General features: G+C 47.0%; 1 protein-coding gene across 1 annotated transcript in view; it reads left to right on the top strand.

The window, feature by feature from the left end:
- MYRFL (myelin regulatory factor like) overlaps nt 1-27591 on the top strand; it is a 120262-nt gene that overhangs the window by 33245 nt on the left and 59426 nt on the right. The window contains exons 8-14 of the mRNA XM_075553229.1: nt 1397-1592; nt 4545-4621; nt 5880-5990; nt 8654-8744; nt 18315-18515; nt 24678-24786; nt 26888-26997. Coding sequence (XP_075409344.1) covers nt 1397-1592; nt 4545-4621; nt 5880-5990; nt 8654-8744; nt 18315-18515; nt 24678-24786; nt 26888-26997 — 895 coding nt within the window. The remainder of the gene's footprint in view (nt 1-1396; nt 1593-4544; nt 4622-5879; nt 5991-8653; nt 8745-18314; nt 18516-24677; nt 24787-26887; nt 26998-27591) is intronic.

Here is a 27591-nt window from a genome sequence, read left to right as displayed (position 1 = left end):
AAATTTAGAAACTCTATATTGTCTGTCATAAAGGCAGCCCTCCACATAGAGCTTCCCAGCGGTGGAGATTTAGCACGAGCCTGAGTACTTCCTGCTGCTGCTACTAAGTCTGGGAAGGCGCTTCTTTGCTAAAGAAGAACTCCTTACAAATCGCTTTCCATACTTACACCATACTGAGCAAGTGCCTGCAAAATACCCTAGGAAACCTTAGGTATTCTTTTTCTACATAATAACAGTTATGTAGTGAAGTTTTTGACTAACACTTTAGTAGTAGTTAGTTAAGCATGGAATGCACAAAGTATTGTTATTGAAAATGAAGCCAGGGATGGGGTGGAAAGAGGAAGAGAGGAGGGATAGGATAGAGGGGGAGGGAGGGGAGCCAGGAGAAAGAAAACCACCTAATGAGGGTTTAACGATTTATTGTTGTTGATTCCATTTCTTGAGATGGCCTGTGTAAATATATACAGAATATGTCTTTAAAAAGAAATAAGGATCCCTCCAGATTCCTCATCCCTCAAACCTAAGTATTGGTCTGAATGGCCAAAAAAAAAAAAAGGTGGAAAAATAAAACAAATGGATTGGAGTCTTTGGTCACAAATAACTTCATTTCATAAAACAAAACAAAACAAAAAAGACAACCAAAATACAGAACAGTTAAAGAAGAAAAAAGTAATTGAACAATGGAAATAAAGCAAAAGGTGGGTTAGTCATCCTATCACCATCTTATTCCAGTCTACAGAAATAACCCCCCTTGTAGGTTTTCTGTGCTTTTCCCAGATTGGAAAGATAAACAAGGTAAACAAGGACCATACTCTAGCAGGGAAAAAAAAGTTTGAATAAGTAGTATGACTGGCTGTGGTTAATCTTCTAGGTTTAAAGCTATCCTGGTAATTCTACTTCACATGTGCACCTGGTGGATTGTCCATGCATCTGAGGAACATTATTAACACCATTAATACTTGTTATATTGAGTGTGCTGTCACTGGTGAACTATAGAGGTCTATTTATTTTTTTCTACAAAAGGAATGAAAATAATTCTATCCTAAGTAACACAGTGACTTCTCAACCGCTAGTCTATATCTTTGTAATGAATTATGAAGTCGCAAAAGCTCAGAACGCACAGAGGAGCGAGGAAGGGTGCACCTTTGAGAAAACAATGCTTCCATCTGGCACCAACTGCTCTTCTCTCCCTGTGAGAAGAAAACAAGCGCCTGCTGTTTTTTGAACTATCGTTTTTATTTCTGTAGTCAATACTCAAGAATTTATTGATTGAATACAGCAAGACACATGTTCTACAACACGGTTTCTTGAACTACTTATACAGCTCATAGGGTTATTGAAAGAAAATGTGTAGAAAATATTTGTACAACTGGTTTCTTTATTCCTCTTTTCATAGACCTGCTGTAGGTTACCGAGTTGTCACCGACAAAGGATTTAATTTTTCACCAGCAGATGAAGCCTTTGTTTGCCAAAAGAAGAACCATTTTCAGATATCCATCCATATCCAAATTTGGGGAAGTCCAAAATTTGTCAAAACTCAAATGGGTCTAACGCCAATAGAAATGTTTTACTTGAAGGCTTTTGGGATTAAGGTAAGTCTTTCATTTATTTCTATTCAGCTAGTATTTATGAAGCGTTCCACTTATCTATTACTGCATAATGATTTAAAACAATAGCGATCTTTTATTTGGCTCATAAATCTACCATTTGGTCAGGACTTGGCCGTGACAGCTCATTTATGTTCACGAGCCATCAGCTGGAGCATCTGAAATAGGACTGGATCCATTTCCAAGGATCCGTCAGCTGGAGCATCTGAAATAGGACTGGATCCATTTCCAAGGATCCGTCAGCTGGAGCATCTGAAATAGGACTGGATCCATTTCCAAGACGGCGCACTCCTGTGGCAGACGGTGTGTGCTGCTCATCAAGGCTGTAGCTGGGAGTCTTGGCTCTGCTCGCTGTGGCCATCTCTCTGGGGTGCTTGTGCTACCTCACAGCATGGCGTCTGGGCCTAACAACCAGTGCTCCAGGGCACAGGAAGGGGAAACTGCCAAGTCTGTAATCCCGGGCTCACTTCCATCACAGAAACCACTCAGATTCCAAAGAAGGAAATGCAGATCCCTCCTCTTGGTGAGAAACTTTGAGGCCATCTTAAATCAGTCACTTTCCTGCTGTTAATTGCCTATCGGATCAGCGCCGACTCACAGTGCCCTTATGTGTTGCAGGACTCAGTGTTGCTTGGTCTGGTGCCGTCTTTGTAATCTTTGATATGTTTTAGCTCATTGTTCTGTCTGTTGTATCCATCTGCCTGATCAGAGGTTTTTCTTGTTTTCACCGATCCGTTACCAAATACATACACACACACACACACACACACACACACACACACACACCCCAAAAAACTAAACTGTAGTTTGAATGCATGTCCCTGTGTAAGTACTGAGGAACCTTGGTGGCATAGTGGATTATGCATCGGTTTGCTAACCATGAGTTCGAAACCACCAGCTAATTTTGGGGAGAAAGACGAGGCTCTCTATTCTTGTAAAAAGTTACAATCTCTGAACCCCACAGGGGCAATGTCCTATAAGATCTCTAGGAATCAAAATGGACTCGATGGCAGTAAGTTTGGGTTTTTTAATCTAATATTTGTATTCTCTGTGCTTGGTTGATGCTACTTGGATTTGGGGCAGCTTGATACAGAAACATGAGCATTTCTTGATTCAAATAGACATTTGTTCCTAGGAAGAGGCCCGGGAGTTTTTGATGACCTGTTCTCTTCCCTTTTTGACTCTTAGGCTGCTGTCCCACGCTTGACTTTAAATTTGGGCTCCTGGTGTCACTCTGCAAGGAGCCCATGTGGCATACCAGATTATACTCTTGACTACTAACTAGACTGTCAGCAGTTCAAACCCAACAGCCACTCAGCAGGAAAAAGACGAGGCTCCTTTAAAGAGGTACAGCCTCAGGAAGCCCAGTTAGGGCCACCCAGAGTAGCAGCCACCTCAGCGGCAGTGGATTGGGGTTTTTAGTCATGCCACTGACTGTAAATACATACCCTATGAAAACTGTATATAAATTTGTATTTGAAAAAAACTTCGTATTTGAGTGTGTCGGTGTCTTTAAATTTTTTGTTAGGTATGTTTTTTTATTGCAATGTATGTCATCTACCAGAAATGCACCTTTTATACAATTCTGTGCTTTCTAGAATATCATCAAGCTGTGCTATCATCACTGCTATTTAATTTTAGGGCATTTCCGTCATTCCGAACAGCCATGAGTGGACAGTGACATTGTGCAACGCACCCACGGGAACAAGAGCAGAGCTGTTCAGAACACAGGTCCTAGGGCGGCTGAGTGGGCAGCAGGTGTCTGAAATGTTGCGCTCAGACCCAGTTCCTGCAGTTCCTGTGGGGGTGCAGCACCTGTTAGATTAGATTCAGGGTTAACAGAGGTTAAGGTCGAGTCTCCTCAAAGGGGCGCTGGCGTTGAACTTACCCACGACATGCTCTTGCTCTAACCCGAGAACTTAACCCAAAACAAACTCCATACCAATGATCCGGCACGGAACAGCAAGAACAGGACGTTTTCCGATTATGGAAACCACATCTGAGTCTGGCGTCAAAGTTCTGGAGTAAGATAGGAAACCAGGAACACGAAATACAATTTATGAGCTTCTTGACGACATTATTAACCCAATTTTTCCTTTTTCCCTGTTATTAAAATTAATTGCTAATTGATATTACATTTGGATAGTAACATATTATTAAAGACTGTTAAAATATCAGTTACAAAGATGGGACTGTTTTCCACTGTACCATATTCATTGCTGATTAATGGGAAATTTTATTCATTTCCAATTTTTAAAATGATAAGCCATAACCCTGAGTGAAGAGACATGTGAACTTATTTTTACATAAGGGAAGATTTTGGAAGGGGAATTTGAACAGCAAAGATTTGGACGTGATGAAAAATCCTCACGTCGGTGGCCCGGTTCCTTGCCAGGTGGTTATGGCTGTGTGTGATGGGCTGGTTTCACCCAACCTGCCCCAGGACTTGCTGAGCGGCAAGAAGAATGTCTACCCAAACCGAATATAGGTGATGCTCCATGTGCTATTTACTTCTTCTGCCTGCTGGTGCTTCAAACATTTTTTACTTTAGTGAATATAAGCTCTACAAGGCATTCTTTTTTATTTTTAAATGGTTTACTGTTTCTCTTGGATGCCTGTAGGAATGGCTACTGGAAACTAGATGCCCTTGAATGCTTACAGAATGAACGCATGCATGCGTTAAGCTACTTGTCCCCATTTGTTGGAATTACTGCCAAGCGCACTCTGTGTTGCTTCCTGAAACACCCGGTTGTCTTGTGCTTGTCTTGTTTCTTTCCCAGCAACAATGCCCTGTGCTAGGGCAGGTTGCATTGCCTTCTATATTTCTCAGTGATCTGCCCCTCCCTCCCAGGGCCTGTGTACAAATGCACATCTTGGGAAACTGTTCTTAAGCATTCTTTTTAATGACTTGTGCTTTTTTGGTGTTGTTTTCTACAGGTAGAAGCTACCAATCAAATAATTGCTATTGAGCAATCCCAAGCAGATAGAAGCAAAAAGATTTTCAATCCTGTTAAGTAAGAATTGCGTTTCTGAGTGCCTTTGTGCGGGTTTCAGGAGGATGATCTGTTGTCCAATTTGTCTTGGTTATTTAAAATCAAACCTGCCGTAGAAGCTAGTAAGGATATGTTCATGTCATGAATACATGCTTACCAACAAAAATAAAGCTGGCAAGCTGCCTTGAGGAGATTGTAGGCAATAAAATGATCCACTTTTATCATTGTTCTTTTTGTAATCACATATTACTAATAGCTTCGCTAGCAGCTTTGAGATAGCTCTTTGGTAGGATTTTCTTTTCATTTTCCCTTCATACCAGTGAAATGCTGACAATTAATTTTAGGGATCCATGATATTTTTAAATTCGTGTTTTTCTTAAAGCTGTTTTGATAGTTTCTTACAAGACAGAAATTGGATTCATGAATTGTACCATACAAAGCAACATGGGATTCACAGCTAGAGTTCTCCTGTAGAAGGATAGGGGGGAGGATTTCCATTGTGACTAGCTGGCAAGTGAAAGACGCACAGCTGAGATGGGACACATGGTTAAGTTGCTTGGCTGCTAGCCAAGAGGTTCTATGTTCAAACCCACCCACAGGCAGCTGGGAAAAGGCCTAGAGATCTATTTTCAAAAACGCAGCCACTGGAAACCCAATTAAAACCGTTCTCCGGTGACACACACACCGGGTTGCCATGGTGGCTTCTACGCAAATGAAGCACCTCACTGCTTTTGACCCTGAGTCAGGCCCCTTTGGGCTGGGAAGAGAATGAGTCCAGAGCTGGCCCCTCCCCTGGACCTTCAGAAGAAATCAATTCTGCAAACTCCCCTGGGGCCTCTGGATCTTCCTTGCCTGAGCAGTCTGTGTATGGCCGAGGAGAGAGCAAAGGTGTGAAGAGAAAAGTAGAGCAATTCCTCACTCAGGAGAGGCTGCAGCAGCGTTTGTGGTACAGAGCAATAACTATGTGATATCTTTCCTCCTCCTTGTGGTCGTAAAAGATCCAATTGTGGTATGTGGAGTCCTTAGGAGTCAGAAACTTGGACCCGGGCTTCAGCTGCATGAGACTCTTAGCATTTAAGCAATTTCCCATAGCCTTCCCTGGCTGCCACCCAGGACCCTGCTCTGCATCATCTACCAATAATCCATGACTAGATGGCCTGTCCTCGGCAGGGGGATGAGAACTGGGCATTGAACATACCTGAGAAAGGAGGGCAGGCTAGGTAGCTTTAGAGACACCGCATTCTCTTACTGGCTTCTTGGTTTCTGCTGTTTGTTTTAGAATCGACCTACTGACTGACCAGGTCACCAAAGTAACCCTGGGGAGATTACACTTCAGCGAAACCACAGCCAACAACATGAGAAAGAAGGGAAAGCCAAATCCTGACCAGAGGTACCGCCATCAATGTGTCTACTCCAGGGTGGTGGGACATTCAACAGATGGGCAGTGCCCTCCGAGGGCCCTCTGATTGTCTTGGTCCTCCTGGAATCACTCTCCTCTCTTTGCTGACTCTGCCAGTGTATTTATTTATTTTTTGAGTGTGTGGGTTTTTTAAAAGTCATTAATTGGGAGTTCTTATAGCTATAACATTCCATAGTTCATTCACATCAAGCAGTGTTGTATAATTGCTTCCACAATCAGTTTTAAAACATTTCTTTTTTCTTGAACACCTGGATATCTGCTCCCCTTTATCCTCTCTCCCACATACCCCCAGGGATGTTTATTCTTTGGTCAAATCTTACACCTCTAATATATCCATTCACATACAGTTCTGTTGTTTGATCGCATCTAGTGGGGCTTCACAGTCATCAATGCTAACAGCTCCCTGTTCCCCTCACCTTCCACCCTTCTCCCAGCACCTTCAGGGAACTGTTACTTCTGTTACTGCTTCTGAAGGGTCATCTATCTTGTTTTTCATGTATCGAATGATCTTAAATATACAAAGGAACCTATGAAAATGTAACATGATGAATGAGGTAAAAACCTATAATCGTGCGGGGAGGCAATATTAAAGAACTAGAGGATAGTTATGTGGTTCATTAGTGCTCTACCACACCCTGGATTTTCCATCCCCTTCCAGGTGGCCCTTCTGAGAGGGACTGTCCAATTATCGTAGAGATCGGTTTTGGGTCTCCACTCTACCCACACCCCTTCACACCAAATTGGTTGCGTGTTTTTGAACTTCTGATGCCCTTTTCCCACTGACACCTTAGGATCACCAAGGCTGGTGCGCTTCTTCCATGAGGTCTGCCAGTACGTTTTTAGAAAAGGTTGCTGACTCCTGGCACCTTCCGTGTATCAGAGTAGAACTGTGCCCCACTGGTCTTCACTGGTTGGTTTCTCAGCACGAGCTGGCCAGACCCTTTTTCTGAGGTGCCTCTGGAGCAGTCAACCCTCCAGAATCTTAGCTTGCAGCCTCGGCCGGCCATTGACCATTTGTACCACCCAGGGGCTCCTGTCAAGTTGACACATCTCATTAGATTTTTCCCCTAGAGGCCTGTCTTTTTCCATCTTCACTGTCTGTAATGCTTATTCTCCGACCCACCCTGAGCTGGCTTGCCCTGAGTCCCTCCAAGATTCCCCACTGTCACCAGTGTTTACGTCTCGCTGACATCAGAGGGTTGAGGACTGACTGAGTCTCACACATCTGTGTGCTGGCGCCCAGTTTCTAGTCCCGGAGTTCTGGAGCTCACCAATCACCTTTTCATGAAAGAAAGACGGAAAGACAGACATCCACATCGCTATTCAGTCCCGTGGGTCTCCCCGTGTGGTCTTTGAACTAACACAGTTGGCATCACCCAGGAACATGCTAGAATTGTTCTCCTCCCAGACCCACCACATCAGGAACTCGGGGATGGAGCCTAGTAATTTGTATTTTAACACACCTTCCAGGTGATTCTGAGGCACATTCAAATTTGAGAAACATGTGCCTAGAACCTTGCTTTTGGAATCAGATGGAATTAAGTTTGAATATCTGATTTTGCTATCACTGAGTGAGGTTAGATTTTGAGACTCATTTTTTGACTCCATAAAATGGAGACAGGAATAATATCCTATTTGAATAGTTTTACTTTAATCATGTTGGTAAAGTGTTCAGTGCATGCTGAGCACTCCCTAGGCTGTGGTGAGGTTGGACTCGCAGCGACCTTGTGTGCAGTAGAAGGGGATGCTGCCTGTGCATTGTCACAGCTGCGGTGCCCGAGCCCGTCCTTCCCAAACGATGGCCACTGGGTCAAGACATCATAACAACTGTCACAGTGACTGCCTCCCTCTAGTCAGACGGAAGAGCTCGTGTGCTCTAGGGTTTGAGAATCAATCCTGAGGGTGTTTTACAAGAGGCTGGTGAAACTTTTTCATGCAGTTGTTAAATCAAAAGCTTCTACTGACTCGGGGAATGTGTCTTCTGATCTTCACAAGATGGTCTGACCTTCAGATTAGTGTTATGTGGGAGGAAGCGATTTAAATAAGTGATGAATAATGGGGATGAGAATTGGGGAGCCTTCAGGGGGTGGGTTCAGGTCTTTGGATCAAGGCATGACACAGAATGTGGAAGGTGCAGGGTTCAGGGCACAGAGCAGGTGTGGTGGAAAGGACGCAGTGTGGTTGGGCAAACTGTATGAGGCGCCCTCCATTAAATCTAGGACATCTGGCTTGAGGGACTCTAACAAAGTGAGTGTGTGTGTGTGCGTGCGTGCGCACGCGTACACGTGTGTGTGTGTGTGTGCAGTGCCGAGGGCCCTGGGACACAGCAGCGTAAGGCTTGCACTTAGCCAGCACAGGTGGGCCAACCCAAGTCTGTACTCCTGTGCTTCGGGGCCAGCAAAGCAATTTGCAAATAACTCAAGCCAAGCAAAGGGCTGACTCAGAACAATAGCTAGTGAACCGACTGCAGGAGGGGCTTGGCAGGAGGGGCACTTGAGAGCAGAATGAAAAAGGCAGTCTTTCAATTCTCCAGCCCTTCTATCAGTGTGCTATTAATGAGCATTTGGGAGGTATCTGATGGCAGAGTATCTGGTCCCTGATGTGTCTGCATTTCTTTGCTCTTTCTGAATTAGGTACTTCATGCTGGTAGTTGGACTATATGCTGCTAACCAAGACCAGTTCTATCTGTTGTCTGCCCACATCTCTGAAAGGATCATTGTGCGGGTAAGTTTCGCTGTGTCATTTTTTTCTCGAACCTACTTGCCTTTTTCCCCTGTAGGGAGAACGTACATTTTCAGAGTCTTGCTGGAAACATCTAGTTCTCCACCAGTTGTAAGGAAGATGGCCCCAGGAGTAATAGTTCATTCCACGATTTAAATTTTCACTCAATTCTTAACAGAGGGCAATTTTGTCCTCCAGGGGACATTTGACAATGTCTGAAGACATTTTGGATCATGGCACTGAGGGGTGGGGTTTGTAACTGGTATGCAGTGAGGAGAGACGAGGGATGCTAGCAGACATTCTCTAATCTGCAGGACAGACCCCACAACACAGATTTGTTCCACTCAATATGTCGACAAAGACCCTGTTTCTTACACACTATCCTAGTTCGTGGGCTAAAAAATGAATTCAATGTTGCTTTAAAAACTTCTTGGAAGAATAGATTAAAATACAATGGGATTTTTCTAGCAACCCCTCTACTTGGCATAAGTTCTAGAGTAGGAGGAGTTACAACACAGATAGCAGCGATGCGCAGCCCAGAGTGCCGGAGTCAAAGCCAGCTCCTGTCTCATTGTTGCTGTCCCTGCTTTCACCTTCTCCAACAAGGCGGATGCCACTAGGCCCTTGTTAAAGACTTCTTGGTGGGCGGAGTGGCTGTGGCCACCTCCAAGATGGTCACAGCGCCTGTCAAACAGGTCTCGCTACTGCTGCAAGGGCAGCGTGCCAGAAAGAAATCAGACAAAAGGGTATCATCCATGGCGGGCTCGTATGCCCAAGGATCTGGGAGTCCTATCTTCCTGGCAAGGTCACCTGGCCAATGTCATCTGATACTTCTCCACCTGCCTTCCAGGATACATGCCAGTGAACCTTCCTGAGTGGTGTGGACAACAGGACTCAGTTCAGGCGCTGCTTTGCAGGGAATCTGGTATCAGGTGGGGCCACCGTGGCCACCGCGTCATGCTTTGTGTTCTTGATTTTGCCTGTGCCCATCTAGCAGCTGACGTGGGTCCAGTTGGTGCTGAAAGGGAGTTCAGAGGCCTCCATGACCGTCTGATTAAGATCTCCAACTCTGATGGGATTAAGGGTGTGCATCAGGGGGCGTAGTGGTTGTAATGGCGTGTGTAGGGTATTTTTATCTATCGAGCTGCCTCCTTCATCTATGACACTACAAACAGAATGCCTCCACATCCCAAGTGCCCTCACATCCTAGGCAGCTGGCTGTTTGTGCAATTGATCATGGCCTTGACTGGGTTGGCTTCTGACACATTTGACACAGTTTGTCTTGAAATGATGCTGTAGTCAGAGCATGTAGTCATTACATTCGTGTCAACTGGACACTCCTGGCTAGGGGTGGAGTCAGACCTGTCAATCAGGCTACATTCTGCATTGTTGCATGAGGCTGAAGAAGGACTTAGAGACTAGGATTGGATTTAAGGACTTGAGTTAGACTGGGCTGGGATGCTTTCTTTATATATAATTATTTCTTGATGTAAAAGCTTTTTCTTAAACATATGTGAGTGTCACTGGATTCGTTCCTCTGGTCAACCTGGCTTAACACAGAACTGATATCATGTGCACAGCCACACGTGACTTTCAGAGGAAGTGAAGAATTTCTCAAGGGTGCCTGGTCCAATGTGCTCGGAGGCACAGGCGGACCTTTGTGCTTGGCTTGTATGATGAAAGCAAGAAGCACACAGAGCTAGTCCCTCGTGTGTTTACCCCTGTGCGTGGGCACAGTGTAGTCCACAACATCGCTCAAGCATTCTTGGCAGATAGTTGGCTGTCTAGGTCAATGGCTACTAGCACCTGGTTGAAAATAGGAAGCAGTGATATTTATCTGACAAGCTTCTCTGAAATCCATTCCCACGATGATGATGATCATGGTGATGATAGGGCTCATCTTTTACTTCAGTCACTCCTGAGGAAGAAGAAATTTGAAGAAATTAAAAAAAATATATATATATATATATATACATACACATCCCCTTGTTCATCACAGCACTATTCACTATAGCTCATCACTAGAATAAAGGACAAACTATGGCACACACACAATGACATATGACATGACATTAAAGAATAATCACAAATCTGTGAGACACCTCCTAACACTGATAAACCTGGAGGACATTATGCTTAGTGAAATCAATTTGTAAAAGACAAATATCGTATGGAACCATTATAGTGAAAAGACAAGAAAACTGTTCACACTAAAAGAAGCATTCCTTAATGATTGCCAGGGATGGAAAAGGGAGAGATGGTGAGTTACTGGCTAGAGAACAGACATGTCTGGATTTGGGTGACGGGAAAGGCAATACACAACCAGAAGAAAATGGTGGCGCCAAGGGGAGACAGTAGGAGGAGAGGTACACAGTCTGCAGCAGGAGTGGTCTTCACGTGTCAGATAGACACACAGGCTGAATGGATGTGGGAGAGCGCGAGCATAGCCATGTATATGTATATATTGGGGGATGCCCACACATACACATGGGCACCCCCCACCCCACCAAATAAAAACAAAACCAGGAAAAAGCTCTGCTGGGTGGAGTTTTCATAGTCCACATTTTTCCCGTTAGGCAAGCATCCAGTAACTCGCTCTGAGTTAGTGCACCCAGTGGCGTTGCCTGGGAAGGTTCTGTCTGGTCACAGTGAATTTTTTCATAAAAGCAGTTTTGCTTGAATGTTGTTTTCTTTTGTGTGTGTGATGGCCGATTTAAGAGAACAGCATGAGGCTATGAAATTTTGTTTCCTCGTTGGGAAAAATGCCACAGAAACTGTTGTGATGTTGAACACAGCTTACAAGGACAGCGCTATGGGAAAAACTCAAATGTACCAGTGGTTTTCTCGTTTCAAAACAGGCGAAATGGCAGTTGATGACAAACCTCATTCTGGACGTGTGTTAACTTCCCAAGCAGATGAAAATGTTGACTGCTAGGTCAGACTGTTAATCAAACTTTCTATTTAGAGGTTCTGAAAAGATAGCATAATAGGGTGTGACAAAAATGCTTGATTTGTGGCAGATGGGGGACTGGTTTTACCACCGTGACAATGCACCTGCTTACGTAGCCAACTCAGTGCACCAGATTTTGGCAAAAAACCCAGCATGCCTCTTTCTTGTCCCACGCACTTTACTCGCCTGACCTTGCTTTGTGCGACTTTTTTTTGTTTCTGCGAATAAAGAGTGACATGAAAGGACAGTGATTTGACAACGTAGAAGAGGTGAAGAAAATCAGTCATCCAAACAGATGAGTTTAAAAAATGTTTCCAAGAATGGAGTCACAGATTTGACGAATGTATGAAGGGTAATGGAGAGTACTTTGAAGGTGATAAGGTTGATTTGTAAAAAAAAATGTAAAGACATCCTATTTTGGTAAACAGTAACTGGAGTCTGAAAAGCTTGTGAGTGGCGATTTAAGCTGCAGCTAGCTGTTGGTCTCGCTCTGCTCAGAGCAGAGGTGTGAATAAAGTTGGCAACACATGGAAACAATTAGCCCACGGCACTAATGGACCACGGAATCTTAGCCTCCATGGCTCAGAGCAGAAACATTAGCTTGTGCGACACATGTACAAATATGCTCCCTACAATTTTATGGACTGTTATAAGAGCTCTAAGAGCCCCAGTAAGATGACTTACTAAAAAGAAAAAGGAGAGACCGTCTTACAGGTCATTATAGTTCAATCCACAAGTGAACCTGGGGCGGCACAGGGCCAGGCATGTGTGTCACATTGTGCATGAATCAGCTAAGAGCAACAACAGAAGCAAGCACATTTGTCAGTGACGGAAACAGTGTATTCCTTGAAGAATGAAAACTGAAATGACTGCATAACCTAGCAACTCCACCCCTAGGTAAGTGCTGAAGGGAATGAATGAAGAGCAGTGTTGGGCTACGTGCACACCAGTATTCACTGCAGCCCTGAGGAGAAAGGCCCCTCTGGGCCCACAGCTGATGACTGGGTGAGCATCATGGAAGACGCCTCAGCCAGAGAGGGAAACAAGGCCCTGAGATCTGACAATGTGAATGAACCTCAAAGATGACGTATAAATTAACAAGTACAACAACCCAATCACAAAAGGACAAATATTTTTGACAGGGACTTCTGTCCTGCCTGCTAAGGGAATGACCGAAAGATCCAACGTGAAACAATGATGGACGAAGGACTCCATGAGGACTGGCTGGGCGGACACCTTCACCTTGACCCAGGCCACAGTCACATTCTGGCACGGGACTGTGCTCGAAGATCATTCTGAGCCGTGCCGACCCACAGCAGGAGCCCAGATAAAATGAAAAGAAACGATGCATGAGACCCAAGACTGAACCGAGTACCTAGTCACAAAATGGCTTGACCATCTTCAGAGCGTCCCCCCCCCCGCCCCCGTGAGAGTGTCATCTGCAAACTAGGAGCATTTCCCTAGACAATGTCCTGATCTCGACCTGCTTTGCCCCTAGAACAAAGCTGGTCTTATCTGTATGTCAGCGTCTTTCTAGCCCTAGGGGCCCACTTCTTTATATCTTTTACATGACTCTGTGCTTAATAAACTGTGACTTAACTCTGAAAAAAAAAAGAAAGGAAATATTAGATTGTGCCTGGCCACTACTACCAACTGCTCTGAAAGGGATCCTATTAGAAGATTCTGGATCGAATGAGAGTAAAAGGTGGAGCCAAAATTAAAATCCTAAAAAAAAAAGTGAGCAGGCTTACTGTCAGAGAGAGCTTGGTGGAACCCTCAAGACGAAGGCCCTTCCTCACCTTTCCTGTCTGCAAATGACCCATCCCCGTGGCTGTTTTCAGCCGACCAACAGGAAGGTCTGCAAGAGGAGCGAGCCGTAAGACCAGGGCGATGCATGTGTCTTGGGAAAGTCAAGCAGTGGAGCTGGAGAGGGCAGTACTGAGCCAGGGCCCGAATCAGGTTGGGAAAGGAGGAATGGAGCAGGCTATGTGGCGGTAAATGTGAGGGCTGCGGTCAGTGAGTGAAACGTGGGTGAGAATTGTTGAATGGAAAACTGATCTACTTTGTCACTGAATTCATCATGAAACGTTTTTAAATCAGAAAATGGAATGTTCCCACAAACTCTGTGAAAGGGCTTTGTAGATAATAGCCTTCCTTCTTTATATCCAGTGGAACTTAGTCTCAAGAGGCTAACTCATTCATTCATGATTCACACGGTTTGCAGTGATGGGGTCTGGATTACACCCCCGTTTTCTCTGACCCCCAAACCTACAGGGCACCCACACAGGTGAGGAAAGTGGCAGAAAGTCATTTCCCTGTCCCCAAATGATTGGTGACTCCAGGGGCATCTGAGTCATTGCTTTGTACAGAGTCAAGGAATAGCATATTTTGCGGAATGAGTGTTTGGCCACAGCTGTGGACATGAACCTTGGCACCCACAAAGACATGTTGCAGTCAGCAGCTGCCGCAGCAGCTGTATGAGTTCAGTCTGGCTGCTGCTGGGACTGCCAAGGGCCTGAGGTCACAGGCTTGGCATATGGCTTGGAAGCCTTGGAAGGGGCTATGTTGTTGCTGTTTTTGAAACAAGAAAGAGAAAACATGAAAACTCCAATAGGAACAAGTAGTCAGTATGGACATGCCCAGGTCTAAGGTCTAACCTTAGACCCTGGGAAGAAAAATCTGCCTAGTGGGGAAACAGCATTTTTCTGTGCTTGCCTCCAGCTATTCTGAAACAAAGGGCCCCCAGGGCAATGCCTTTAGTCTATTAAAAGTAAAAAGCCACCTATTAGTGGACTTTCTTAAACTGCATCTCAGAGTTTTAGTGGAGGTGAAGTAATGATGGATGAAGTAATGAAGTAATAATGAAGGAAGGCACCTATGTGGGGCTACGTGCCTCAGAGGATGCATGCCCAGGCTGTATTTTTTGGAGCCATGATATGTCCTGTGGCAAACAGGCTCCTGTGGGACTAGGGAGGCGGGGCTCTCTCCTTTGGTCATAAGCCAATTGCCAAGCTGCCTGCCGGGGCCATCCTCTGGCCTTTTCCTTAGCAAGCTTCAACGCTGTCTTAGACAGCTCACCTCACCCTGATCTGGTATTGCTTTGCTTCATGAATGCATGTGCCTTAAAGCTAAATCTGAAACCCGCTGCTTGTTGATCTCTGAATTCTAATAGGGAGGAATAAAGGCAGACTATGCCATTCTTTTCAGAGTTCGCAGAGATTAGATCTCACGAAAGTGCTCCTTTGAGCAGGAGTAACTCATACTTGAATCAGACAGTTGACTAGCCACCTGCACCGTCGAACAATTTACCCGGTGGCGAGGTCTTTCCATTTTCTGCAGGCAGCAGCTGCGGCTGCATCCCATGCTGTTGGCCAGGCAGCCAACAATACCAAAGGGGCTGTGCTCACTGGCCCTCCGCTCGCCAGGACTCTTGGGTAATTGGCATCTCCTCAGAGCCAAAGCATATTGCTAATTTAGCTCATGATGATTTAGAGCAGCTGAAATGGGAATTCTGCCATTCCAATTCAGTATGGCTACTGAACACAGTATTTTTAGTATAGATTTGTTGTCATGTCATTCACAGAATTATTTTTTCAGGTTGTATTTCAGTGTGGTAGATTTTTCCTAGCCATAAGTTTGGGTTAGAGACAGTGTCCTCTTCTCCAAGTGTGCGGGGCAATACAAAATTTGCCTTAACAGCATTGAAAACAACAATAATGGGGAAAACACAAGCTCTCTGGCCACCAAACTTAAAATATCTTGCTGATATCTACTCGTTTTGACCTCAAATCACAGAACTGAAAATGAAAGCAAACGTTTGAGTCTCTTTAACCACATGACATTTAAACCAACCAAGAGAAAAGTGGAATTGAAAACAATGGCACTGTCGAATCAGTGAGCATTAGAAATGTGAACAGAACACAGTGCCTGCCCCTGAGATTCCAGAGCGCACCTAGGGGAAGAGACATCACGGGCTAGGCAGATGACAGGCAGCCTACATTCTGCAAAAGAGCCTCGTTGGTCATGTCCTGGTTCTGGTTAGTTTGGGCTCTAAAATGTAGGATGGGAAGAAAATTCAAAACTGAAACTCCTTAACATTAAGTCAATTCCAACTTGTAGTGACCCTGTAGGACTGGGTAGACCGTCCCTGGGGGTTTCTGAGATGGAAACTCTTTGCAGGAGTGGCATAGAGTGGCAGTGGTTTCGAACTGCTGACCTGAAAGTTATAGTAGCTCAACTTGTAACCCACTCTGCCACCAGGGTCCTGGGAAGAAAACTGAGCCCTTAAACACATCACAAGACTTTAGAACCCTACACAGTGAACTGCAAAATACATTTAGCAACTCTTGACTCACTGTGTAGCTTGAACCTGTTCCTCCAAATAGATGAATCTTTGCCTATTTGGTAAGGATGATCACATCAAAGTGAGCACAGGTGAACTTAAGGCTTCCAGAAGGAGTGCCAGCGAGCCAACCTGTCTGCATTATTCTCCCGAGAGAAACTGGTGGGCAGGACTCCCTCATTGTTCATCTGAGTTGTCAATCAAAACAGTTTCAGAAGTATAATATTGTCCTGTCCTGAAATGGATCGATTTAATGGAAATTAAGGACCTGAAGAACAGATTTATTTCCCAGGTCTTTGTTTTGGGAGCAATCCTGCAGTAGAGTTCCTTCGCATTCCCTTGTGCTAATTGCAGGCTTTCCTCCAGCTCCACTTTCTGTCTTAAACACATAATCAAACCTCGTTGCACTGCTGAGCTACAAGCAGGAGAGAGGATTACCTTTGTCTGCCTTTCAAAGGCCTGCTAGGACTTACTGGGTTTAAATCCTAATAAATTATCCCAGTTTCTTTTCCAGAAGACTAGAAATGGGCACATCCCCCAGAACTCCCCTTTCACTGCTGTGGCACGAGGTGGGAAAGACAATAGAGACCCAACAGATGCAAAGGCTGGCTGAGATGTGGGTGGGAGAGGGTTGTTCGAGCAGAGCTGTCCTGGGACCATCCCCCTTTTCAGCTCCACCCACAACACTCCCCCCCCCCCCAACACAGCAACCTTTCCTGAAGTCCCGAAGAAGTTGTATTCCCCCAAAGGAGTCCATCTGGGGATCAGTGTCTGCTCCAGAGCCTCCTGTCAACGATGGCAGGGGTAACTTGGGACCAGAAGCGCCTGGTGTAAAATATTTCTCCGATTCTTTTGTGAGTCAGAATCCCCTGAAGAGCTTGTTTCAATACTGATATTATGCCCGCCCCCACAGTTTTTGTGGTGGTTGTTTATTTTTTCAATTCAGTAGGCCTGAGACTCCACCAAGCATCTCACCAATGTGTGCTGGGCTGTGGAGCACACTTTGAATGGCACGGGCAGAGGGAATTTCCTTGCTCGTTTTCTACAGCCCTCTCAGAAAGGCCCCCAGATGGGTTTCCTTTGAGTTGCCTGCCTCAGCACACGCTCTCCTGTTGGGTTCTTTAAGGTCCCAACAATCACAAAGCAGAAGACATTTTAGTTCTCCATAGGAGCCCTGGTAGTGTAGTGGGTTACTTGTCTGTTAGCCTCAAGGTCAGCAGTTCAAAACCACCAGCAGTTCTTCCGGAGACAGATGAGGCTTTCTACTCCAATAGAGAGTTATAGTCTTGGAAACTCACAAGGAAGTTCTACTCTGTCACTTAGGGTCACTCTGAGTCAGAATTGACTTGATGGCAGTGAATCTCTTTTGTGTTTCCAACATAAATTATGAGTTGCCCCCATATCATCGTTAATGACTGTTTCCTATTCCAAGCGCCTGCAGGGGGTGCCATTTGCATTGATTGTGTATTAAGTGAGAGAGACTTCATCTCAAAGCACAGAGATCCGGGATTACAGGTGAACCTTTGGCGTTTTCTTGACTAGGGATTTTTCCTAACTATATGACGTGATGACACATAAAAATGTATGTTAGAAACTTTAAGGAACTAATTTTGGTGTTTGATACAAACCAACCAACGACTGGGCTACGCGTGCATGTTGTCAGGTGCCATCGAATTGATTCCCACTCATAGAATGGAATGACATTCCATGACAGAGGAGAATGAGCTCACAGGATTTTCTTGGCTGTGATCATATGGAAAAAGATTTCCTGATTTAGCTGCAAAGGAGCCACTGGATGATTTCAAACTGCCAACCTTTGGGTTAGCAAGTAAGCTCATAATTGTTTGTGCCAACTCCGAATAGTGACGTTGAAACAGGGCAATCACAGGCAGCTCTGCGAGCCCAGGTCAGTGAGAACCTGGCAGGTAACAACAGTTCAGAGGTGGTTCCCAGGGCCAGCGCCCCACTTGGAGCCAGCCCTGAAGACAGACACAGAACCCTGGCATGCAAGGATGGCAAAGGAGCAGCGAGAGGAAGGGTATTTCTCATTGCCTTCCTTATAGCAAAGACCACACCCCCAAGGAGGCATTAGCAGATTGACAGGTTGATGCCTCCTCTCCGGGTCCACACAGGCCCATGGTGACATACAATCTGATGGCCATAGTTCTTGTGCAAAAAACCTTGCATAATGTTCCATTCTCCTTTGTTATGAGGAATTTGGCGATCATCCATTCCTGTTTCTGTAACTTTAATTGCGTTGCACTTATTGATTTCTTTCCAGGCCTCTAACCCTGGCCAATTTGAAAACGACAGTGATGCCTTATGGCAGCGAGGACAAATTCCAGACTCCGTTGTCTGTCGTGGCCGAGTAGGAATCAACACGGAGGCTCCAGACGAAGCCCTGGTGGTCTGTGGCAACGCAAAAGTGATGGGGACGATCCTGCATCCCTCTGACAGTCGCGTGAAGCAGAATATCCAGGAGGTGAGCACAGGGCAGGCTTTAGATATCACTTCAGTCAGGTGTGCTGGGCACCTCTGCTCTCTGCCATGCCTTGACCTGTCTCTTGTTGTTGTGAGGCAAACCTGTGGTTTAAAGATCATGACGGTGGCATCCTTTCAGCATCTCTGCTGAAACGCTACACCAATGTCTACCTAAGAGGGTGGGTCTACCTGACCTGAGCAGGGGTGAGGGCAGCTTAGCGCAGGATTTTCCAGCAGAAGTCTTAGCATTGTCTTCCACAGGTCCGTGCCAGCGGTTCTCAACCTGTGGGTCACCACCCCTTTGGGGGTCAAACGACCCTTTCACAGGGGCCACCCCATTCCTAGCAGTTGCGCAATTACAATGATGATCGTAGCAACGAAAATAATTTGATGGTTGGGGGTCACCACCACATGAGGAACGGCATGAAAGGGTGGTGGCATGAGGAAGGTGGAGACCCGCTGTATCACAAAGAGCTGGCCGCTTCTTTTCCATTACCTGACTGGGACTCGCCCAGTGCGTCTTGGGGCAGTGCCTCAGGCCAGACCTGTAGCTGTTTCTCCCCGGCCTCTTCAGCCGCCTCCTCCTCCAAGTCCCTCCATGGCTCTACCAGACATGGGCTTCACCCACCAGTCTTCCTCTGTTTCGCAGAAGCACCTCCAGGAACCTTCCTCCTCCACTCAAGCGGGGTCCATCCCACCACCCCAGGGACTCCGTGGACAGGCATGTCCCCTGGTGGAAGGGACCGGGCTTAGGAATCAGGGGACTGCGCTTCCACGGTGGGCTTTCCTGGTGTTGTGACCCTTCATAGACGCCTACCATCACCCCAAATCAATGTCTTCATCTAGGAAATGAAAATGGCAGCCGCTGTCGGCCTGATTCCACTTCATTCATTCCTCCCTCCTCCGCTCCCCGACCCCAACCCCCAACACCAGTTGAGCTAACAAGCTTAGATTGTTTGGGGGAACTGACAACAGCTTGGGGGACCTCTTGGCTTGGGTTGGGATTGAAGTTCCAATCGGTTAGACTGGCTGCGCCCGGTGACAGAGAACCATGCTTCCGAGGCCCTGCAGCTGCCGCCTCCCTGCCTTCTGCCCCCAGTCCCCCAGCTCCCCCCACGCCTGTCGGAGGCTGTGGCCAAATTCAGAAGGGTTTCTTCACAGCTTCTTTGCTCCTTCCCCCCGTGATCTGGGAGTCACCCGTGCTGCACCCCAGCTCAGCTGAAGGCCGCGCTGGCCTTGCTGCATCCATCCGCCCAGGAAGGGCCTCCCTGGACCAGGGATTCCGAAGCTGCGGTGACTGTTAGAGTCTGTGACCCACTGGCAGGATGGGAACCCACGGGCCTAGAACGTTCTCGCACACATTTCCAGATGGCAGGGCCCAAGAGAGGGCGGCTGTGGCTTCTGGTGAGGCGGTAGACGGTCTGCGTGTCACATCACACCACCTGCAACACGTCTCCTGTTTTCTCTCAACGCAAATGGATGGTGACAGCCAGGCAGCTCCTCCAAGCCACCATCGCGCTTCCTCCTGAGCTTCACTTACCAGGTGCCTGGTTTAGAGGAAACGTGTTTTCTTGCAGTGGTCACAGGAGGGCAGCAAACAAGAGGAAGGCTTTCGGTGAGATGGCTGACACAGCGGCTGCAGCGATAGGCTGGAAATGAGCAGGAACTGGGACCGGGCGGCGTTTCCATCGGGTTGCTCTGAGCTGCATGCGACTTGACAGCACCAAACCAAAGCCACAGAAGTACCACGAAGTTACTCTCTCCTCGGATGCCTTCTCTCCATCCATAAAACCTCACCACCGGCCAGCGTCGACATCTAAATCCCTACACAGCCTCTTCCTGCCCAGAGCAGCAGGCGTGAAGGGCGAGAAGCTTGGTCCACTCAGGACTGTGGTAGTCCTGACTCTGGATGCCGCTAGGTTCCCTGGGTGACAAGCCAATGAAGCAGTCACTGTGACCTGGAGATAGTCTGTTCGCAGCTGTAAACAGGGAATGCTCCCCTTCCCCACCTGGAGCTAAGGGCTTCTTCTTCAACGGGCTCACGGCCCCCTAGTAAACCGGTGTCCCCCATCAGACAAGCGCTGCCCCACAGAGGTGCAAATGGGGGTGATAGTCATTTGCATCCAGTTAACACTTTCCAGACTGTTGTGGGCAAGTAAACCCATGAATGTGCAGGGCTCTGATTTTCTTTTCCTTTACTGTACCATGCTAAGCAAATAGATCTTCTTGTATAAAATAGAAGTGATGTTCAATTCATTTATTGTTATTCCATATTATTATGTTCTTAGCAGGTCTATCCATATGCACAAAATCCGTATGTATAGAAATCGCGAGTACTCTGTCACTATTTCCTGGAGACACACCAAGTGACGGCAAGATGCGGATGATACGATGACTAGATGTGGGACATCATCTTCATTCTCCCCGACCATTTCCACCCCAAGCTTTAACAAGAACTGTTTTTCCAAAGGCTCTGGGAAGGTGACCCGGGTACACTTGACTGCTTGCATAGGGCAGGAAGCAGTTTATCCTTCTGTAAGAATTCATTGCTAACCAATGAAGGAGCCCTAGGTAAGCCCTGGATTGCTAATGGCAAGGTCTGTGGTTGAACCCCCCTGGCCACTTTACAGAGGAAAGAAAAGGCTGTCTGTTCCCATAAAAGGGTGCACAGCCTCAGCAACCTGATCAGGGCTGCTACAAATTTGAATGGGCTCCATGGCAGCTTTGTTTTTCTTTTGGTGGGTGCTAGCCACCGCTGACTGGTTACGGATGAGAGGTTGTGGTCAAGTCTATGGCCCCAACGACTGTAAGAGGAGAACATGTACATGGACTACAGCCTGGCTCTATCTAGGATCAGGGTTGGGGTCAGGGCCAGGGGTCTCCTCATTCAAGGCGCTGCAGGCTGTTTTGTGAGGATTAAGTGGGGAGCCTTCTGCATAGAGAACCCTGGTGCATGCGACATCTGCTGCGTGTCTGGACACATGTCCGGGCAACCGGAAGATAGGATTGCCACCTGTGAAACCGAAGCCCTGGGAAAGGAGGCTGGCCTGTGGCAGGTGAGTTTCCCTCACCCGGAAAGCAGCGCCGTGTTTACTGAGACCGGAGAGAGAGAAGTAAGGGCAGCCTTTATCATGGAAACGGAGCAACATGAAGATGGACATGAAGATGCGTGTGATCTGCTGAAACCAGAGCGATGTGAGCAATCTCAGAGTCCAGGCCAAAAATAAAAGAGGACGTTGAGAGGTGGACGCAGCAGGGGAATTCTGTGTGGAGGCTGGGGAGGGAAAGAAGGGGAGGGAACAAAATGCAAACACAACCAGAAACGAGGTCAGTGAAGATGGAATGCTCGGACACTGCGCGGTCTCCCTCCCGACCTCAGTAGCGGGGTGCTTGACTCAAAAGGAGACGTGCAGTGCTCAGAGAGCCAAAGAAGCCGCGTCTTCTCCAATGGCCAGGAGCCAAGTGCAGGACTTTCTCAGTCAGTTCTGGGCAAGTGGGTGCCACTCAATCTGCCCCGATGCTGGACTGAGGCTGGGCTGTGGACATGATCTAGGACAGCTCTGGGAGATCACGCTGCAAACTGGGGCCCACAGATGGGTGTGGCTCCTCTGGGGGGGGCGGGGGACAGTCCTCAAGTGAACAATCTAGACACCCTGAGCATGGGACAGCAGGGGTACGATGATGACTTGCATTCCTGGTCAATATTTTCCCAAAAGGCTGTGGGCAAGATCAAATTGGAAACCCGAGCCCGGTGTCTAACTTCTTACCCAACGTCCACTGATGGACAAGGCTCTTGAAGAGCCGAGTTCCTGGTTCCCAGAAGCAGGTCCAAAGAAGCCAGACTCTGCGTGCACAGCATTCTCACATTACTATTAGTTCTCCAGAATTTCCCCTGGGTCAAGCGAATTCATAGGGGACATGGAATCCAGGCAGTTTATTTTTGAACTTGTAAGCCTACATGCCAGAATGAGAAATCAGAGGAGTATTTTCTTTTGTAAAGAAGTTTGTCTTAAAGGAAGATTATTTTATGTGTCTGAGATATTTAGGTTCAGTCTACAGTACAATGGTAATAGGACTACAGAACCTAATTGCTCTGCCTGGCCATATGTCTTTGGGAAAATACATTCAAAGTTTCCACTTAGACACCACGGACCATTTTACCTTCTCTGCAGCCTGGATGGCCCAAATGTGCCACCCCAGCAAAGGAACCAGTGCTAGGCAGGGGTCAAGGGGATAATGAGAAGTAGACACAAGACCACCAAGACACCAGCACCGAATGTGGGGTCTTGTCTGAGAGTGCAGGGGGGCTCCAGGATGACTGCTGCTTGGTCCCTTTCTCCAACGATGTGAGTCTCAGGGACTGTCCTGCCATTCCACTGCCTTTTGTTCTTCAATTTCTTCTTTCCTTCATCAAAGATTTTGGGTGGGAATCATGCCAAATTTCCAGGTACTGTGCAGGCCTGTGGATAACCAAGACTCAAGTCTCACCCTTGGGGGTGAAGCTGTTATTAAACTTTAAGCTCCAAGTACAGGATCATATTTGGGTCACGCCTGGTATCCCTGCCTCGGAGAGTGTCTGGCACAAAGTGGACACTCCTTAAATATATATATATATAATCTTTAATGCAGGTGCTCACAGTAATAGATATGTACTCTGGACAACGGAGCATTGTGAAGGATGTTTCCTAGCTTGATCTATAAGGCCCTTCCTGTTCAAGCCTTAACCTTCATAGCTTGACGCCACCAAACCCTGCTCGGTTGTCAAGATGCCACTGTGGTGACTTACTGCCTTGGAAGTGGACTCATGCCATTCGCTCTTGCCTGAGTTCCAACCTTTCTACCTGCCACCCTTCTCCCATCTTTCCCTAACTGCTTCCTACTGTAATGTTATTTCTTTATCTCATAAATGTCAGCTGAGCCCTACTACAAGCTAGAAGCTGGACCGGAAGCTGGTTGTTATGGGGATGAATGGAAATGTGACACCTCAAGGATGTCCTCACTGTGATGGGACCAAGATAGGGCGTGAAAGAAAAGGGAGACGTGCCTGCTGCTTTACGATATGGTTGAATGCCCAGATCGTCTTTTTAATTGCCAAGAGACCTCTGGTTTTATAATTCCGTTACATGAAAAAAGAACATTTGGGGCCTATTTAGGGATGCCAACATTTCCTTTGTCAAATGGGTCATTTACAAAATGAATCTTCTGCTTTTACCATCATGTCATAAAAATAATTTTTAAAAATCCTCAAAGTGAAGGAGAATCCTTTGAGGAAAGCATATTTGGCTTTAGAAAGTCAGTATACTGCCTTTGTTTTTTCCATTGTGCTGTACCCCCGTGGGATGTTTTTGAGGACTCCACAGTGACAGTTGAGAATGCCTCAGCTCTGAGGTCCAAAGAAGAAGCCTTAGCTGACTTGTGTGGTTGACAGGTGGGTAGGGCTGAGGGGGAAAAGGTGGGGGAGGGGAGGAGGGTGCTCTGGTAAGAGGAGGAGATCTGAGTTCTGAGGACTGGCAGTTGAATGATCCTGGCTTGCAAACATTCATCTTGAAGAAAATGTTCCCAGCAAAATGTACAGCAGCAACCCAATGATGTCCACTATGAAACGACACCCCCACCCCCACCGCCCCCGCCCCCGGACTATCCCGTGAAGGAAGCATCGCGCTTTCAGGTTGCAAATCTAAGTTTTGTCACTGCAGACTCGTGTGCTCCTCTGGACATGATAGAAGCATGCTTCAAATAAGTTTGTGGAAAAATGGAGTGAAAAGACAATGGCATTTTCTCACCCACTTATTTTTGAAGCGCCTCCTATCTGGTCGTCCTGCACACCATTGTTTCTCTGCAAAGCGCACAACTTCCTTTCTCAGACGCGGAGTGGCCTCTCCGAGGAGAGGAGCAGGCCGGAGTAGTGAGTGTGGAGAGGGCTTGTGTCCAGTGACTTTGACACGAAATCCAGCTCGGTTTGTTGGTCAGGGGATGGAGGTCACTGATTTGAGCCTGAAAACTGAGGGTCCTCGCATGAGGGGAAAAAATTAAAAATGAACAGTTTAGACAAGAGAAAGGGATGATCCAGTGTCCAAATTCCTCATCTCTCTGGGTCACTGTGGGCATGAGATTTGATTAGCAAATATCTAAGCCAGTGAAATCTGTTCTTGAATGCAATTAGGTTGACACAAATGAACAGCTGAGACGCATTGCCCAAATGAGGATTGTCGAATACGATTATAAACCTGAATTTGCATCTGCAATGGGAATAGACACCGCCCATCAAACAGGTACACAGACACGTTTCCCTTTTGATTGCATTTGACTATTGAAATGGTAACCCCTTTATTTTGAAATTGTGTTCAATGTGTAGCATTGGATGACACGTCAATGGTTTAATGGGTCTTTTTCCACATAAACACTAGACTAAGAGAGGGGAAGGAATATGTGTGTCCTTTTCCCTCAACACCCCCTCCTCTATGTCCTCCACCTCTATGTCCCCACCTCTACCCCCAACCACTACCCCCCCACCTCTATGTCCTCCACCTCTATGCCCCCCACCTCTACCCCCCACCTCTATGTCCTCCACGTCTATGCCCCCCACCTCTATGTCCTCCATCTCTATGTCCTCCACCTCTACCCCCACCACCTCTACATCCTCCACCTCTACGTTCTCCACCTCTACGTCCTCCACCTCTATGTCCTCCACCTCTATGTCCCCCACCTCTACCCCCCACCTCTATGTCCTCTACCTCTATGTCCCCCACCTCTACCCCCCACCTCTATGTCCTCCACGTCTATGCCCCCCACCTCTATGTCCTCCACCTCTACGTCCTCCACCTCTATGTCCTCCACCTCTATGTCCCCCACCTCTACCCCCCACCTCTATGTCCTCCACCTCTATGTCCTCCACCTCTACCCCCCACCTCTATGCCCCCACCTCTATGTCCTCCACCTCTATGTCCTCCACCTCTATGTCCTCCACCTCTACCCCCCACCTCTATGTCCTCCACCTCTACCCCCCACCTCTATGTCCTCCACGTCTATGCCCCCCACCTCTATGTCCTCCACCTCTACGTCCTCCACCTCTATGTCCCCCACCTCTACCCCCACCTCTATGTCCTCCACCTCTATGTCCTCCACCTCTACCCCCACCACCTCTACGTCCTCCACCTCTACGTCCTCCACCTCTATGTCCTCCACCTCTATGTCCCCCACCTCTACCCCTCACCTCTATGTCCTCTACCTCTATGCCCCCCACCTCTACCCCCCACCTCTATGTCCTCCACCTCTATGTCCTCCACCTCTACCCCCCACCTCTATGCCCCCACCTCTATGTCCTCCACCTCTATGTCCTCCACCTCTATGTCCTCCACCTCTACCCCCCACCTCTATGTCCTCCACGTCTATGCCCCCCACCTCTATGTCCTCCACCTCTACGTCCTCCACCTCTATGTCCTCCACCTCTATGTCCCCCACCTCTACCCCCACCTCTATGTTCTCCACCTCTATGTCCCCCACCTCTACCCCCCACCTCTATGTCCCCCACCTCTACCCCCCACCTCTATGTCCTCCACCTCTATGTCCTCCACCTCTATGTCCTCCACGTCTACGCCCACCTTTATGGCCTTGGCCCCAAGCATTTTTTGACCATTATGAATATGTGGTTTCTTTTCACTGGACCGGGAAGGAGTGTTGCTGGGCAGATGGCCACGGGAATGGGTTGAGGAGCAGCATCGTCCCAAGCATGGAGACAGATAGGGGGAAACTAGCTTTCTTTAGCCAGGCAAGGACCTGCAACAGTCTCGAAATTCTCTCCAGAAAGTAGGCATGTGGAGTGGCACACATCTACAGCAAGGGAAAGGAGCCCGGGTGAGGCCCCTACCTTCTCGGAGGTGGTGTTGGTTGCTTTCACGTGGATTTTCACTCCTGATGGCTGAGTGTACGCAGAGGTGAACAGTTTCAGATGGTTCTCAAGCCAGGGACCCTGCAGACACCACGGCAGTCTCCTGAGATGCCTTTGGCTGGGCACAGACCCCCAACCTTCGAGCTAACCAGGCAACACTTTGCTTACTTTGCACCACCCAGGGACCCATGTGAGAAATTTGGACATATTTACTAGTCCCTTGGCTCAGAGTCTAAGAGAGAATTTGAGAAATGATGCCACAATTTTCATCTTATACTGGCTCTTGGCTCAAAATTTCTTCTTTACCTTAAAAGCATTGTAGATCAAAGTAAAAGCTTAGAAAGATCAAGTGTCTCTTTTCATTTATTTCCAAAGATGTCTCTCTTGAGAGGCTCTGGTATGTATTCTGATATAGACCTTGGTGGAATGTTTTTTGGGAAGGTTTTTTTTTTTTTAACTAACCCTCTTGAGTGTTTCATCTGCAGGAATGATTGCCCAGGAGGTGCAAGAGATCCTGCCCAGAGCCGTGAGGGAGGTTGGGGAGGTCACCTGTGGAAATGGAGAGAAGCTGGAGAACTTCCTCCTGGTCGATAAGGTAATTACCGAATAAGGACCTGCTGCTTTAGTAAACCCCACAGACGGCCCCTGGCTGACACATCTGACTGAGGAGTGGAACACTAAAAAGAATGTGTGGAGGAATTGGTATCAGTTATCCCATGCTGGTCATACAAAGAAAGGGGGTAAAGGAGTAAGAAAAACAAATATGCAAAAATACAAATTAGAGTTCCCCGAGTTCTCCTTGATGGAAGACAACTGACCCCGGGAAAGCCCACTTAAGGTGAACAATGGCTTTAAACCCCGGACCAACGTTCATGATAATGTCACAAGGTTCTGGTTAGACTTGTATCTTATTTAAGGTGACCAGACGTCCCGCTTTTGGTGGGACAGTCCCGATTTTTAACAATTTGTCCCACGTCCCGCAGCGTTTTAAAAAAGTCCCAATTTTTGAAAGAATGCACGACAAGCTAGGCATACGGTTTTCGGCTGCCATGAGCCTATTTCGCCGGGATATGAGTTTTATCAATGGTGTCCTGCGTTACCAATGTTAAAATCTGGTCACGTTAATCTTATTCATGAATTAAAACTTAAGAAAATGTGGTTGATCGCATGTAATGCTATTTAAGTTGTA

The sequence above is a fragment of the Tenrec ecaudatus genome, chromosome 6 (assembly GCF_050624435.1).
Source record: "Tenrec ecaudatus isolate mTenEca1 chromosome 6, mTenEca1.hap1, whole genome shotgun sequence".
NCBI classification, from domain to species: Eukaryota; Metazoa; Chordata; class Mammalia; order Afrosoricida; family Tenrecidae; genus Tenrec; species Tenrec ecaudatus.
The sequence above is the reverse complement of the archived record's forward strand: the minus strand, read 5'-3'. Positions and strand labels throughout refer to the sequence as shown.